The sequence below is a fragment of the Mustelus asterias genome, chromosome 5, assembly GCF_964213995.1.
Source record: "Mustelus asterias chromosome 5, sMusAst1.hap1.1, whole genome shotgun sequence".
In the NCBI taxonomy this organism is placed as follows: Eukaryota; Metazoa; Chordata; class Chondrichthyes; order Carcharhiniformes; family Triakidae; genus Mustelus; species Mustelus asterias.
This window is the reverse complement of record NC_135805.1, coordinates 67,989,589-68,006,534: the sequence shown is the minus strand read 5'-3', so window position 1 is coordinate 68,006,534 and position 16,946 is coordinate 67,989,589. Positions and strand designations below refer to the sequence as shown.

Genomic DNA, 16,946 nt, shown 5'->3' with positions numbered 1-16,946 from the left:
AACAGACGAATCTTTATTTTCCAGAGAATAATTCAGAAATACTTGCAATTCCTTTGTTGCACAATTTTTATAAATTCAAAATTCACAATAATCGATTTGAAAATTAAGTTCTGCAATTTATTAGATCAGTGTTGGAAGTAACTACATTGAGACAACATTTCAAAGCATTACTGTAGATCTATGTATGTATATTTACCAAGTGCCCAAATACAGTTTTCACTAAGCACAGAGAAAAGCTGGCCGGATATCGATGTGTACATCTTAACAGTTACATGCAAAAGGTGAGGGAAGAAGGGGCAGTAATACTCAGTTGATGGGTTGCTTTTTGCTACCAAATAAACCTGTTGGACTTTAACCTGGTGTTGTTAAAACTCTTACTGTGTTTACCCCAGTCCAACGCCGGCATCTCCACATCAGGGTTGCTTTTGAACAGTGAGATAAAATTGATTGACTGTTCTAGAGAATCTCATTGTTGTAATCTAACATCGGTGCCATCATCAGGGCTTGAAGTATATATGTGTTCTTTTCCTCACATTTGGGTCTCCATGCCACTCTCAGCATATTTGCATTGTCTTTTTTCCGCTTGTGTGCCAGACTTCCTATTGCAACAGGACTAGTCTCTGGTTGCTCTCATTCTGACAGTTACCTCCCCAGTGAATACAGTATGTTAATGACAGGCTCACTTTAGTTACATGGCTATTGAAAGGGCAAAACACAGACATTCTTACAAGCCAATTTGTGATTTGGTTACAGATTGCCTACACTTGAACCGTGTGTAGTGCTACTTAAGATATGAGATTAGAATATTAACAGTGCTAATGATGAGACAGGTTGGTGAGCTGGGAGTATGAAGGCTATTATTTCTTGGATTTATTGATTTCTTATTTTAGTTCTTTATAATTGTACCCTAAAAGCACAAAATCTATCAGAGTAAGGTAATGAATTGCTATGGTTTAATTATTTGGCTATACTTAATCCATATCCATCATGACATATAGTTATATACTGATCACTCATGAGTTTAAAATAATATGCAGCACATCCAGAATTGAGCAAATATTCACTGTAACTCAAAGTTTAGAGATTGTTGTTCATACAGCAATTGAAGGGTCAACTAATGGATTTGCAGCTCTCTTTTAAAATAAATTCCCTGTGCTAAATTGTACAGTTGCAAGTATTAATGATATTTCTATATTCAAATAAAGATATTGGTATATTAAAGGAAGCCTGTGACAATTAGGTTTTATATAGAGGACTATATCAAACATTTCATTAAAGCATATGGCCAGGCTGTGCAATCTATCCTGTCTATTTAATAAGAAAGTTGTCACTGCTGTCAGTATAGACCAGACACCTGAAATTTCCATAGGGTTTCTTCTAAACTCCAGCTGTAACTGGGGCAATGGTGAATATCACCATTTGTGCTGTCTCCATCAGGATTTTGCTCCAATTGCCCATAAAATCTCTATCCAGTTGTACAGGCGACTATGTTCAGTGCATGCATGCATTCTCAGCGTGATGACTGGGTGCAGTGGAAAAATCACCAAAGACATGTAAATGGAAATAATGAGGTGAATATAATTTTGGAAATTTTGACTACTTTACTGATTTCACTGTTATGTTTTTGGATGGCTGCAACTGACAAATATATTTTAATCTCAAATGCACTGCTGGAAAATTAAGAAATTGTGACAGTGTCATGCTGCAGCACTACCACAAGAGGACCCTGCAGCACTCCACTTCCTGTTAACTGGTGACTGGGTTGAAATGACAACAGCGGTGGGTAAAATGTGTTTGAAATCCCTCTCTTCCTGATATCCAAAATCACAAGTGAATGTTAACTATGACAAAGTAAGAAAATCTCTGACCACACAATGCATGCATTGAATGCTAATGGGCAGATGTTAATATAGCATTTGGGTTCCAAAAGCCTGTTAATTCTGTGACTGATTCATGACCAGAACAAATCCTTTGAATCTTAATTTGCAGATCAATCAATCAATGTATCTTTCTCCTGTAAAGGAGACTATTATTAACATTCAAAGAGCTATCCATTTAATCCAGTTTTCATTTGCACCACAGAATGCAGCTTTGAGGTACAAACTGTAGAGTAAAAGGAAAAGATATTAACAGGTAGTTGTAACTCCAATATCCTGTGAACATTGATTTAGTATAGTTTTAAATACGATAATTTCAAAAGTTATGGGTAACTTCTGCGGTCTTTATACTGGATAGGTTCTGAGAATTTATGCCATAACTATGATACAAGATATCAGAATATAATAAAGGTATAGGTAGATGAACTGAAACTGACATTGCAGTTATATAAGATCAGATTTGGAGGGTATTCAAATCATCTTTTCATTCAGCAATCAAGTCACTATTTAAAACTCTATGGGAAATATATTCTGAAAAAGTCTTTCCCCTTATGGAGTGATTTGAATTTAATTAGACTCAAAGGTCCGTTGAGGCCCACTGCTGGAAATTGGATAGTGTGGGACTCCCTGCTGCTTGTAGCCAAGGAGACCATTCCAAATCACTAACTTGAATCATTTAGCTAGACAGTTGCCTGTAAGTCATGCAACAGAGGCACATGTTGGGCAGGAAATTGGAAAATGCACCATGTTACCCAGGTGATGGAATGTGAGGTCTTGTAGGTCCAAAGAGATATGATTTTCATTTTGTTCTTTTTGAGCAACATTAATGTTCACGTAATTGATCCTCTCTGATCAATAAAACTTGTCTGATCTGAGCCATTGCTTGTCTTACATGTGCACATCACAAAGCAGCCCTGTTATCACTGGCATTCATTTCAAATAGAGTGGTTAGCTAAACACTCTGTTTAAAATTAATACCAGAGATGGTGATGCCACTTTGTTCTGTGCACGTTAAGACCAGCAATTCACGATCTGGAACTAACAGTTTGGCCCTTTGATGATCCAGATTTGGATTCTTAGCACTTTCAAGCCTAAAGCAACAAACCAAAATTTAAACTTTGTTGGTTCTAATTAGAATTAACACGTTGAAAGAAAACATGAAGTAAAATAAGTACATGGACAAACAGGAAAACAATGTGATGAAGAAAGTGGCAAACAATTAATGGCCCACAGATGATTCAATTGAGATAAATTACTGCACCCCCAAGTATGAAAATGTGAAATTGCTTCCGTTTTCCTTCAGGCTGTTGGGTATGTATTGCAGAAGCAGTGTTTGCAAGCACTAGACTGCTGGGCATGAGTTGATACTGACTCCTCCACTGACCAGTGCCGCTTTGGTGAAAATGACAGGAGTTTCATTGATGTTGAAGTTTCTCATGCAGCCAGTGAATGACTGGTACATGGTCAACCTTGGGCTGAATAGTAACTCTATGAAAACAAAACAGAAAATTATTCTGCAAGTTGCACTAATTGTAGTTAATAATTACAAAATGCTTATCAAACTGACTGAAACATGGTGACCACACTGTCAATTCAAATTTCCCTCGCTCTGTTTTATCACCACAAGGACTGCAGCAGTTGAATGTAGCCCATCACTATCTGTTCAGAGAAACCAGGTATTGGGTAATTAGTGCAATCTTTCTGACATGGCCTACATCCCATAAACAAATAAATAAAAGTCTCTTTCAAAAATCGCTTCACAGCACGACTAAGTAGGTACTGATGTCGGTGACTATTTGACTGTCTCAGTTCATTCATGAAAAAAGGATCAAGTTATCATTCAGTATATGCTAGAATTTAACTTCCAATACCCACAGTTATTAAGTGTTAAGTGTTATTAAGTGTTGATTATTCTTTGCATAAAAAGTATCTTAACCCTCTTAAAATTGTTTTTTTGGCAGTTCCAACCCATGCTTATTCACTGCCCCTATTCTACTGTAGCAATTTTATATGCTTACATTTTTTATACCATTTTCCACCATATATACCTCAATGAGTATATCTCTTAATAGTCTCATAAGCAGTAAAAGCTCAAGCTTTCTTTGATTTTAATACTGTCTTTAATTACTTTGTGGGGGAAGGGTATTAAGTATTCCAGAGACAGATCGTGTTCGGGTACAGATCAGCCATGATCTTATTCGATGGTGGAGAAGGCTTGAGGAGCTGAATGGCCTACTTGTGTTTCGAAATTTCTACTGAACTGCAGCAGAAAGGCTGCATTCTGCAGTTTGTGAGATCATGCAGTTATTGGACAAGCACAGATTCAATTTGGAACAGCCTGACTGGCTTCCTACCTTAGCCCCCAATGCAATCTAACTAATTTGAGTTAGCAATTCTGGCTTTTGTAAACATGAAACAGGATAGTCGTAATATATTGCTTTGTTAATGCTAATAGAGTTCTTACTTTTGCTCCTAAAGTAGAATTTTAATGAAACCAATTTGGGTTCACATTCATCCTTTTAAGGGAATTAAATACTGAGTCAATTTAACATTACTTTACCTGCCTCACCTCTGTGCCTAAGTGTTGGGCAACAGAACCAAATCTGAAGTGCATATCTGCAAACACCTTTGACAAGGGCAGGCCTTATGTATTTAAATTGGCTGTCCACCTGCCTCTGTGGAGTGAACAACCGATCCGCATCCCACCCTGTCCCGGGAAACATCCCCAGTGGTAGGAATGTCTGGGGAATTGTCTCCGCACAGCTCACCCTGATTTTCCTGACCCCCAGTCCCTCTACCTCCAATCTTGTTTACTCAGGACTGGGAAACTTCTGCCCAATACAATAGTTTTACTAAAATAATTCCAGATCAAAATGATCCCTTGGCAATATCCCTCCATTTGTACAAAGAAAAGATTCAAAAATTGTGTTTACCTGGCACTCCTCCAACAAATACTGGCTCCTTAGTATTTAAAGAGTGTGAACTTATTGGTCCCACAACATAGTTTACCTCAGAGTCCACATCCAGCTGCACAACATTTGAATCTCGGATAACTAAATGAGCAGAAAAATAAAGTCACTAAAAGAAAATAATAGGAACGGAAGGCACAATGTCATTAGTTAAATATATAAGAAAATGGGTTGGGTGACAAAGTAGTTTTAATATTGGCTTTTGAAAACTGGGACCTGGATTAGAACTGATTCAAGTCTTTTGTTACCTGTTGTAAGGGTACTATGTAAAATGAGCTTTGGCTTCAACCCAGTTTCCAGTATTGCATGGGCCCACAACTACCCTTAATGTGGCACCAATTGACAATGTCACTCAGAGAAAAGTAGAAATATACTGCATTAGGAAAGGAGCGCCCAAAATGTGGCCATTTATGGTGCCTCAGCCTTCACCCATCAAGTCCATCTAATTTAATCCCATCTTTACTTGCATTTCCTCCTTTATTATTTGTCTCGTTTGAATTTTGTGAGCCTTAAAGTTTGAAAAGAGCTGTTTTGGTACAGTTGCCTCCTTGATAAATCCTAAATCAGATTATCAATGTCTGATACTGACAGCAACTTGAGTTAGATGTAAGTTAGTGAGAACACTGAATCAAGCTCTATGTTTGTCCCTATTGGATCAATAGTTTACACTCATGTAGGTCAGCCATGGAAGTAGATCAGTCAACCTGTGAATAAATCTGCAAATCATTCCACAACTTCACACTCCAATATTTTCTCTAAAGTGAAGAGTCACAAATTATGTACAACTCTCGAAGCCAACGAAGACAAAAAGCATGGAAATTCCTCCATTGGGGTATGCTCCGATGAGGTTCAGACTCAAGTATATTATTAGCCAGAATATACAAAAATCTTTATTTGACTGTTAATTGTGTTCTAATGCTTAACCTTAACACCGGGTGTCTGAAATAGCAAGTGCCCCATTTCACAGAATCAATGGCCTTTACCTTGATGAGCACAAGCTAAACAAGAAAGTGTCAATATCAGCATTGTTATTCAATAAATCTTAAATGATTGGACATCATAAAAATGGAAACTGAGTAGGTACTAAATGAATGAACTCAAATTTAATCATTGCCAATGAGAGCAGAAATAACTCTGCCCTAATTCTGATCATTGCAGCTATAACCTAATAGCTTCTTGAATGTATAATGTTCTTAAGTTAAGAGTTCAGTAGAAAATTCGTAAATGGATATTAGTGACTTAATTAAAATGACCATTACCTGCTATTCTGTGCCATCGACCATCGCACAGGCTTTGCTTTGGCGTGACTGATGTTTCAAACTCCGCAGTTCCATTACTGACTTTTAATTTAACCTGCAATGAAATAAAATTTAGAGCGAAAACTTGCCAGAAACAGGGAAGCGTCACTGTACTGCGTCCAGTTCTGGTCGCCACACTACCAGAAGGACGTGGAGGCTTTGGAGAGAGTACAGAGGAGGTTTACCAGGATGTTGCCTGGTATGGAGGGGCTTGGTTATGAGGAGAGATTGGGGAAACTGGGGTTGTTCTCCTTGGAAAGACGGAGGATGAGGGGAGACTTAATAGAGGTGTATAAAATTATGAAAGGCATAGATAGGGTGAACGGTGGGAAGCTTTTCCCCGGGTCGGTGGTGACGTTCACGAGGGGTCATAGGTTCAAGGTGAAGGGGGGGAGGTTTAACACAGATATCAGAAGGACATATTTTACACAGAGGGTCGTGGGGGCCTGGAATGTGTTGCCGGGCAAGGTGGTGGAGGCGGACACACTGGGAACGTTTAAGACTTATCTAGACAGCTATATGAACGGAGTGGGAATGGAGGGATACAAAAGAGTGGTCTAGTTTGGACCAGGGAGCGGCGCGGGCTAATTGTTCCTGGTTTCTCGTTTCAAGGCTTCATTCTATGATCATCTTGCTGGTGCCAGTACAGAGTGAGACTGCGGATAGTTGGGAACCTGTCTCGGGGGCAGGGAATTCATATGGTGTTCGTGGAAGTGGAAATGACTAGGGTTGGGAAGCATTTTCCGATCGGGGCCATTGTGATCTCCTGGACTCGTTTCGATCGCCTCAGGGGGTCGGAGAGGAATTTCCCAAATTTTTTTTCCCCATATTGGCCCTGGGGTTTTTCACTCTGGGTTTTCGCCTCTCCCTGGAGATCACATGGTCTGGAATGGGGGGGTGGGGGTAAGTTAATAGGTTGTAATGAACAAAGCATCGTAGCTGTGAGGGACAGCTCGGTGGATAGGATATTGGTATGTAGATAGGCTGGAAAATTGGGCGGGGATCCTGGATTCAGGATTCAATCCTGGACCGGGGAGCGGCGCGGGCTTGGGGGGCCGAAGGGCCTGTTCCTGTGCTGTATTGTTCTTTGTTCTTTGTTAAATTAATGGGCTGGAAACCAGGCTGGTTCCATTACTATGACACAACTTTTGCTGCTCAACCCTCACCTCTGCTCTACACCTAGCCTAGATGATCCAATCTGCACAGCGAGAGGAACATTTGCCCAGATTCGCTTTTTACTTCCTTACCTTTCCATTTTCCATGAAGAGATTCAGGTATTTCTGATTGTAACTATGAATATGCAGCAGTATTCCTGAATGATTTCTAGCACGAACTTCAAACACAAGTTCAAATTGTAATCCTAAATTGAATGAATCATCTGAAAATCAAGTACAAAAATTCTGATTATTACACAATAACAAATTATATATCACTTATGCTGAAATAGCAATTTGGCATTATGTTTAATTTATCTTTTATCAAGCTTCCAGATTTTTTTTATTCTTTCATGTGACATGGGCGTCGCTGGCTGGCCAGCATTTATTGCCCATCCCTAGTTGCCCTTTAAGAGCAGTTGAGAGTCAACCACATTGCTTTGACTCTGGCCTCACATGTAGGCTAGACCAGGTAAGGAAGGCAGATTTCCTTCCCTAAAGGACATTAATGAACCAGATGGGTTTTTCAGACAATCGACAATGGTTTCATGATCATCAGTAGATTCTCAATTTTTTATTGAATTCAAGTTCCACCATCTGTCGTGGTGGGTTTCGAACCCGGGTCCTCTCCCTAGAAAATTAGTTGAGTTTCTGGATTAATAGTCTAGCGATAATACCATTACACCATCGCCTCCCCTTAAATGATGAGGTAAGCCTTGTGTCCATCAGTTCTGAGATGTAACAATTTTGCCTGGGGTTTTTTAAACCACTTTTGTTTTACTGATTAAAGACACACCCTGTGAATAACATTCATTTTATAATCTCCCAAAGAAACCAGGCAGAATTTTCCCAAATATTGGCAAAGTCTGATAGCTGTTGGGAAAAACAGCCTTGAGGCGGCTTTCTCTTTTGTATCGCCCCAGACTTAGGAAACAAAAATGGCAAGGGGCAGGCCCCATGATGTCACACAGGCCAGGCAGACTCATTTTTAAAGGCCGCCCCAGTGGACAAAGGCTAACCAGGAACCCCCCACCACCACACACAACACCCCTCCTTGCAATCCCCTCCGCACTGAACAGGCCAATGACCCCTGCACTGCCTGCATAGTGCCAGGGCATGTCCCTCTAAGCTCGCCTGAACTCTTGTGGGAGGTCTGTTCGCCAAATGCATGCCTTGGGAGAGCAGTCATGATTCATATTTTTCTGCCCTTACTCCAACATGAATGGACTTTCTTATGCCGGGGAGGGGGGCGGTGGCGGGGGTGATTCAGGCTTAGAGGCCTGATAATGAGAAGTTAATGTATGAAAATGATGTTCCTGATATTGCACATTGGAAGTTCCATTATGGAGGCAGAGACAAATACATCAACACTTTTATATCAGCATGAACCGCAATTTGAGCCTCTCATGAGATTTTCCACTCCCGTTGTCAAGTCCACAAAGAAAGAAAACAGGAGTGGAAAACCCCAGTCACCATTTTCAGTTGACTTCGAAATGACTACATTATGCTTTCGATTTATCCCTATAAAATGAGGAATGGTACAAGATGTCTGTTTGATTTACCCAGAATCACATATCCTCCTCCTGGGGAAAAGTATGTTCCAGGTTCAGTTCGACCTTCAAAACAAGGAGTAACACCAAACGTCTGGGCAGCTGGTGAAAGCCCCTGTCGATTTAGCTGGAAGTTCTGAAGACAACCGTTAAAACTTTGGACCGATTTGATCTGAGAAAAGAGAATATGCAATTATTTGCATTATCACCAGATGTTCAAATCAATATATTGCATTTTGTTACACTGTAGTGCAGCATTCACCGAGTATGGTGCAGGAGCTGCTCGGTGAAGCTTTTTCCATTATATAGGCTGCAAGTCATTTTCCGGATAACCGATAAGCCAATCCTACAATGGCTTCCAATCGATACTTCCCCTCTCTAAGTCCAACTCCATGCAACATGAATCACATGAGCCTTGTATCCAGGTAGAAATGCACATTAGCAATCCTTTAGACTCCCAACTTCATTCTATTTGAAACTGAATAGATAATTTAAAGTACAGGTACAGTGTCCCAAAACCACAACATCAGAACTAAGGCAGTGCCTACTTTCAGATCTTGCTGGACTTTGGGTTTAGCGGTTCGTGCCTTGGGTGGTTCATGTCAAGCTGGGTCAGTTGGGGTCAAGCATCGCTCAGAGCACAGGAGTAGACTGGTACACAAGCCACAAAGAGGATAACTGCTTAGGTGCTACTTCATGCCTATCAAAGGCACAGCCCCAAAGATATCAATCTTATGAAACCTCACATTTGTAACAAATTACATTCCCTTAAGAGATTAGCAATAGACGGCAGAAAATATCAGAGATGGTGGTGGCTCCAAAGGCCAGTATTAGTCCAAAGTCATAGTGTTGCACAGTGGTTAGCACTGCTGCCTCACAGCACCAGGGACCTGCATTTGATTCCTGGCTTGGGTCACTGTCTTGTGGAGTTTACACGTTCTACCCGTGACTGTGTGGCTTTCCACCGGGTGTTCCGGTTTCCTCCTGCAGTCTGAAAGATGTGCTGGTTAGGTGCATTTACCTGAACAGGCACCGGAATGTGGCGACTAGGGGAATTTCACAGTAACTTCATTGCAATGTAATGTAAGCCTTACTTGTGACGAATAAACTTTACTTTAATAAATTCATACTAATTTGCAAGTTCACCAATTTCTGCCAATTCCCAGTTAGACAGATGGGCTATAAGAAGAATCATGGTGGACATTACACTTTTGAGGTCTTCTCCTAGTTAGCTAGATATCCCTTCAATTCCCAGGCTGTGACAGTGCCAGAGACATCAAAGTTTATTGCAGAAAATAAAAACTTACTGTGTAGGGGGTAACACATTGGCATGGATGGAAGATTGGCAGTTAACATGAACCAGAGGGTAGTCATAAATGGGTCTTTTCAGGTTGTGACAACTGGTCATTTCTGGACCCTCAACTTTTACAATTTATATAAATGACTTGCATGAAGGGATTGAAGCTATGGTGTCTAAATTTACAGATGATACAAAATTAGGTAGGGTAGTAAGTTGTGAAGAGGTCATAAGGAGATTATGGTGCATAGATAGGTTAAGTGAATAGGAAAAGATCTGGCAAATGGAGTATAATGTGGGCAAATGTGAAATTGTCCATTTTAGCAGGAAGAATACAAATAAACTTATTATCTAAATGGTGAGAGATTGCAGAGCTCTGAGGTGCAGAGGGATCTTGGTGTCCCAGTGCATGAACCATAAAAGGCTAGTATGCAGGTACAGCAAGTAATTAGGAAAGCTGATATGCAGATTAGGTGGACTGGCCAAGCTAAATTGCCCCTTTGTATCCAAGAAATGCAGGTTCGGTGGACTAGCCATGATCAGCGTGCGGAGTTACGGGGACCTGGGTAGAGTTCTCAGAGGGTTGGTACAGACTCGATGGGCTGAAAGGCCTCTTCTGCACTGTAGGGATTCTATGATTCTGATGGAATGTTATTGTTTATTGCTAGGGGGAATTTTATATAAAAGTAGGGAGGTTATACTTCAGTTGTACAGGTCACTGGTGAAAACACATCTGGAATACTGTGCAGAATATTGGTCTCCATATTTAAGGAAGGATATATTTGCATTAGGAACAGTTCAGAGAAGGTTTACTACACTATCAGGAATGGGCAGCTATGTTATGAGGAAGGATTGGACAGGCTGGGCTTGTATCTGCTGGAGTTTAGAAGAGTGAGAGGCAACTTGATAGAAACATACAAGATCCTGACAGGGTGGATGTGGAGAGGATGTTCCCTCTTGATGGAGAATCTAGAACTAAGGGTCACCATTTAAAATATGGGCTCACCCATTTAAGATGGAGATGAGAAGAATCTTTTTCTCTGAGTGTAGTGAGTCTTTGAAACACTCTTCCTCAAAAGGCAGTGGAAGCAGAGTCTTTGGGGCGTCACTGTGGCACAGTGGTTAGCACTGCTGCCTCACAGTGCCAGGATTCAATTGCTGGCTTGGGTCACTGTCTGTGTGGAATTTGCAAATTCTCTCCGTGTCTGCGTGGGTTTTCTCCGGGTGCTCCAATTTCCTCCCACAGTCCACAGATGTGCAGGTTAGGTGGATTGGCCATGCTAAATTGCCCCTTAGTGTCAGGGGACTAGCTAGGGCAAATGCATGGGGTTATGGGGATAGGGCCTGGGTGGGATTGTGATAGGTGCAGACTCGATGGGCAGAATGGCCTCCTTCTGCTCTGTAAGATTCTATGATTCTATGCATGTTTACAGGGCAGAGCTAGATAGATTCTTGATGAAAAAGAGGGTGAAAGATTATTGGAGGTAGGCAGATAGTTACAGCCAGATATTTTTAAATTCATTCATGGGGCATGAGTGTCGCTGGCTGGGCCAGCATTTATTGTCCATCCGTAATTGCTTTTGAGGAGGCAGTTAAAATTGAACAATATTGCTGTGGATCTGGAGATCACATGTAGGCCAAACCAGGTAAGGAAGGCAGATCCCTAAAAGAACCAAATGGGCTTTTGCAACAAACAACAATGGTCCCATGATCATTATTAAACCTTTAATTCCAGATTTTTATTGAATTCAAATTTCACCATAGGTAGTGGCAGAATTTGAATTTAGGTCCCCAGAGCTTTGTCCTGGGTCTCTGGATTACTAGTCCAATATGCCACCCTTAGTCATGATCTTATTGAATGGCAAAACAGGCTTAAAGAGCTGAGTGGTCTACTTCCTATTTCATATGTTTTGTTGGTTTTATATTAGTCAATGATCTGGCAACAGTTGATAACATTCAATAACAGATAGTGGTCAGGATGTGAAACTCCGTGCTCTAAACTGTTGAATCAGAGTTTGTTAATATTTGCTTGAAGTGAACTGTTTTGAAATGCACAAAAAGTGTGGAGGATAAGCATAGAATGAGATGCCCCATATGCAAGGAAAATACCAGATGGGACAAATGGCCATTTTCTGTGCTTTAACATTTTGGTAAGCCTTAGTTTCCCAAAGACATTTTCCATCAGGTTTCAGTAATTCTGAAGTCAGTTAGTAAACCCCATTTCTCACACACCTCCCACCTTTATATTGGACAATGAAGATGATTTCTTAACTACAGGGCGAGGGGGGAGCAGCTTGAGCAATGGACACACCAGAATAAAATGAATTAAAGAGGAAATTCAATGGTGACCTTGTCCTTTCAAAGACAAAAAAGCTCTCAGAAAATTGGTCTCAGCAATGTTGATGAAGCTTTGAAAATTTTGAAGACAATGGAATGAAAAAAAAATCAGATGAATGTATAATGGCCAGTCTATGTATAATGTATAAGAATGTATAATGACCAAACAGGTGTTTACCATTTATATAGATGATCTGGAGGAGGGGACGGAGTGTAGGGTAACGAAGTTTGCAGACGACACAAAGATAAGTGGAAAAGTGAATCGTGTGGAGGACGGAGAAGATCTGCAGAGAGATTTGGACAGGCTGAGTGAGTGGGCGAGGATATGGCAAATGGAGTATAACGTTGAGAAATGCGAGGTTATACACTTTGGAGGAAATAATAACAAATGGGATTACTATCTCAATGGAAACAAATTAAAACATGCTACCGTGCAAAGGGACCTGGGGGTCCTTGTGCATGAGACGCAAAAGCCCAGTCTGCAGGTACAACAGGTGATCAAGAAGGCAAATGGGATGTTGGCCTATATTGCGAGGGGGATAGAATATAAAAGCAGGGATGTCTTGATGCACCTGTACAGGGCATTGGTGAGGCCGCAGCTGGAATACTGTGTGCAGTATTGGTCCCCTTATATGAGGAAGGATGTATTGGCATTGGAGGGAGTGCAGAGAAGGTTCACCAGGTTGATACCGGAGATGAGGGGTTTGGATTATGAGGAGAGGCTGAGGAGATTGGGTTTGTACTCGTTGGAGTTTAGAAGGATGAGGGGGGATCTTATGGAGACTTATAAGATAATGCGGGGGCTGGATAGGGTGGAGGCGGAGAGATTCTTTCCACTTAGTAAGGAAGTTAAAACTAGAGGACACAGCCTCAAAGTAAAGGGGGGTCGGTTTAAGACAGAGTTGAGGAGGAACTTCTTCTCCCAGAGGGTGGTGAATCTCTGGAATTCTCTGCCCACTGAGGTGGTGGAGGCTACCTCGCTGAATATGTTTAAAGCGCGGATGGATGGATTCCTGATCGGTAAGGGAATTAAGGGTTATGGGGATCAGGCGGGTAAGTGGTACTGATCCACGTCAGATCAGCCATGATCTTATTGAATGGCGGGGCAGGCTCGAGGGGCTAGATGGCCTACTCCTGCTCCTATTTCTTATGTTCTTATGTTCTTAGGTGTATGATGGGCTGCGGTTCATTTTCTGTTCATTGCAAAGTGGAAGTTGTTTTTTGTTTATAATACTGAATTGTTGATAATCTGCTATATTATCAAAAGAGGTTTTGATTTCAAAGCACACACATGGCTGATGGTCTTCCAGATTGGCCTGTAGCAAAGACAGAATGTACTCGAGAACCATGAATCCAACGCCACAACCCATTCATTGCCACTATATATGATGGTGCAGTGCTAGAGTAAATTACCTGAATGTTTTTGGCAGCTTTTCCCAATGGCACACCACCGACATAAAATGGTTCATTTACATGCCATGGATAAACAGGACTGCGAAGACTATTCTCCAAAGTGTGGACACCATCTATTATTAAACGACCTTTATTATTTTCATGTGTAAAGATGACCTGAACAAAACAAAAAACAAGATTTGAATTGAGTTAAACATAGCACATTAAAAATATTTCTTGAAATTTGAAGTTTCTTCTCTGTTTCTTTTTGTTCAATTCTTTTTACATGTTATGTTGAGGTTGAAAAGTTACAGGATGTGCATCCCACTATAACTGTCAGGATGCACCTGTCCGTGATCTCTACCATTATCTCTGCTGAAAGTCACAGTGTTGGAAGGTTTCTTCATTTGAGTGCATGACTGGTCACATATGGAGATAAAAGCAGGCAGTTGGAAGGAGGTTCTGGAATTCCATGGAAAAAATTTCAAACTACTCCCATTCGGCTTCCTTTCTCAGGGGGTCCAGTCAAAAGAATATTTTTTTTCTTCAGGAATCCAGGCCACAATAATTGGCTTGGCCCTTAGTGGAACCCATTTAACCCCTTTAACAAATATACAGTCATACACCAGATCCTTCCGAGAGCAGCAACTACAGAGCTTTTTTGACATAGCAATAGAGTTCGAACCCTTCTCTGTCAATGGCCTTTTTTGTCTGAGGGTCCACTGACCAACAAGCCACCCAAGAAATATTGAAGAAACACCATGACCTGGCAAAACCAGATACAATCTAATCTGTGGCCCTTTCTAGTGGATGTTGTGGATACAAATTATAATGCAGTGTCATATAGCCAGACAGAGGGTAGTTGGTTTGAAATACATGTCAATCACAAGGTTGCTTCAACCAAGAAATGTTGAGCAGCAGATGGGAATGAAGGGAAAATTAGAGGTGGGAGCCTAGACTAATGTTAACCTGGTGTCTGGTGAGGATTGGTGGTGAACTGTGAGGAGCCTCTATATGATCAAAATACAAAAAGGATAATTATTTGAATTTCACCAAAATTGAGGGTTCAGAATAGGAGGGTCAGTGTCAAATTGGATTTTGTTTTAAAGTGACTTCAGGATGGAAAACAGCAAGTCATAGTAAATGATTATTTTTCAGACTGTAGGATAGTAGACAGCAGTTTTGCTTTTGATACAAGGAATGACAATTGCTGAGGATGACACTAATCAACTGCAACAGGACATAGGCTTTTTTTATTCATTCATGGGATGTGGGCCTCGCTGTTAGCATTTATTGTTAACATTTATGTTAGCATTTATTGCCTATCCCTGAGGGCATTTAAGAGTCAACCACATTTCTGTGAATCTGGAGGCATTTGTTTCTAGGCTCCTACTATGCCTGAACTGTGTTTCTCCAGTGCTCCTGTTCCCCTAGAGCTTTCTCCATGCTCTACTTTCCCAGGGCTCCTATTCTCTCAGTGTTCCTGCCAAGGAATCTGCAATGAGAACCAGGCACACCCAATCCAATGATATCTGCAAATATAATCTGTTTTCTTAAACACATCATTAAAGCATTCTTTACATGCAGCACTTTCATTAAATGAGTATTATATATATGATAATAATTTAGATGGGGGAGCCAATGACCGCTAATCTATTTGACAAAAGACATTGAATTAATAACGCACAATCATAATGAAAATTACTACATGAATGGTTTTAAATTACTTTATGAAAATTAAATAGTTATAAATTCCCCTCAGAACTCAACAGGGTAAATGTTAATATCATGACTCTAAGAGACCCAATGAGACCTGGATGATCTGTATAGGACCGCTGCCTTTGGTATTTTGACCGTGAATCTTTGATTCCCAGTAGCAAGTTATTGCTGCAATTAGGAACAGGGATAAGCTCTTTATTGGGCTGGGATAATATCTGTGTATTATATTGCTCTACTTAAAAAGAAGAAAAGAAAGACTTGCATTTATATTGTGCCTTCATGAGCTCATGATGTACCAAAATGTTTTATAACCAGTGAAGTACTTTTGAAGTGTTGTCACTGTTGTAATGTAGGAAACATGGTGGACAATTTGCACACAGCAAGCTTCCACAAACAGCAATGTGATTATGATCAGATAATCTTTTTAGTGATATTACCCCTTTTTATGGTACTTATGCAAGGGTAAATGAAGGCAGTAAAAAACTAGCATTATCCATGGACACACACATACACATATTTTGACTTAAAGACAAGTACTCACTCTGTTAGTTCTTTACATATTTTGAGACATGAGCAGAAATTGGGGTGAAATATAGCTTTAGGACAAAATACTTTTTTACAAAAAGGGAAAAAGAGGGTTACTGCCCGGGTACAATATGCATCCAATCCATCTTCATGGACTGGGAAAATTCCCCCACTGCAAGAGTATAAGGATACACTCAATACTGATAAGTGAAGTAAAAATGCTGACACACTGATTGCAACAGTAATAAAGTGCATTTTCTTGACAAAAAAGCTTTTTTTGTTTATACATCGCAACAAATTGCACATTACTATACACTAATAACATGCCCTTTCAAAGCAGAAAGAATTAGAAAGCATTCTCATTAGAAGATTTCTGTCTGACTTACATTATGCCAGAGACCATCATTATATTTCTCTGAGCTTTTTATCTTCAATTTTTCCCAACCATTGCTGAATGAGTAAATGAAGTGACCACGGGCAATGAAAAGTGCCATGAATTGGTCTTCCTTTTTATTTGCCACGTAAAATATAAGTCCATGAGAAGATTGGGTTCTCACATTGACAGAGAAATTTGATCTAAAAATAAAAAGACAACAGTCAATAAAATGAATCCATATTGATGCATTGACTTTTCCATTACCTTTTTTGAGCTATTGTATAAGCTTATTTAATAATATTAGAACATCTAAAGAGTCAAAGGCCGCGATTCTCTCTAAGATGGTTCTGCCAGTCTACTGACATACCTCCACTAGGAGTGCACTAGAAGAGCCACAATTTAGGCTGGCACATTGATGCACTGGATCCTGGCCTTGCAAGTGAGTTTCCACT

The 16,946-nt window shown here is 40.3% G+C and overlaps 1 protein-coding gene across 1 annotated transcript in view; it reads right to left on the bottom strand.

Annotated features, from left to right (window-relative positions):
* Nucleotides 1–16,946, bottom strand: part of lama4 (laminin, alpha 4) — a 129,623-nt gene continuing 112,677 nt past the window's right edge. The window contains exons 34-40 of the mRNA XM_078212712.1: nt 16,505–16,694; nt 13,896–14,051; nt 8,861–9,020; nt 7,392–7,522; nt 6,106–6,199; nt 4,811–4,930; nt 1–3,365 (exon numbers count right to left, since the gene is read on the bottom strand). Of these exons, the coding sequence (XP_078068838.1) occupies nt 3,220–3,365; nt 4,811–4,930; nt 6,106–6,199; nt 7,392–7,522; nt 8,861–9,020; nt 13,896–14,051; nt 16,505–16,694 (997 nt within the window). The 3' untranslated portion in view covers nt 1–3,219. The remainder of the gene's footprint in view (nt 3,366–4,810; nt 4,931–6,105; nt 6,200–7,391; nt 7,523–8,860; nt 9,021–13,895; nt 14,052–16,504; nt 16,695–16,946) is intronic.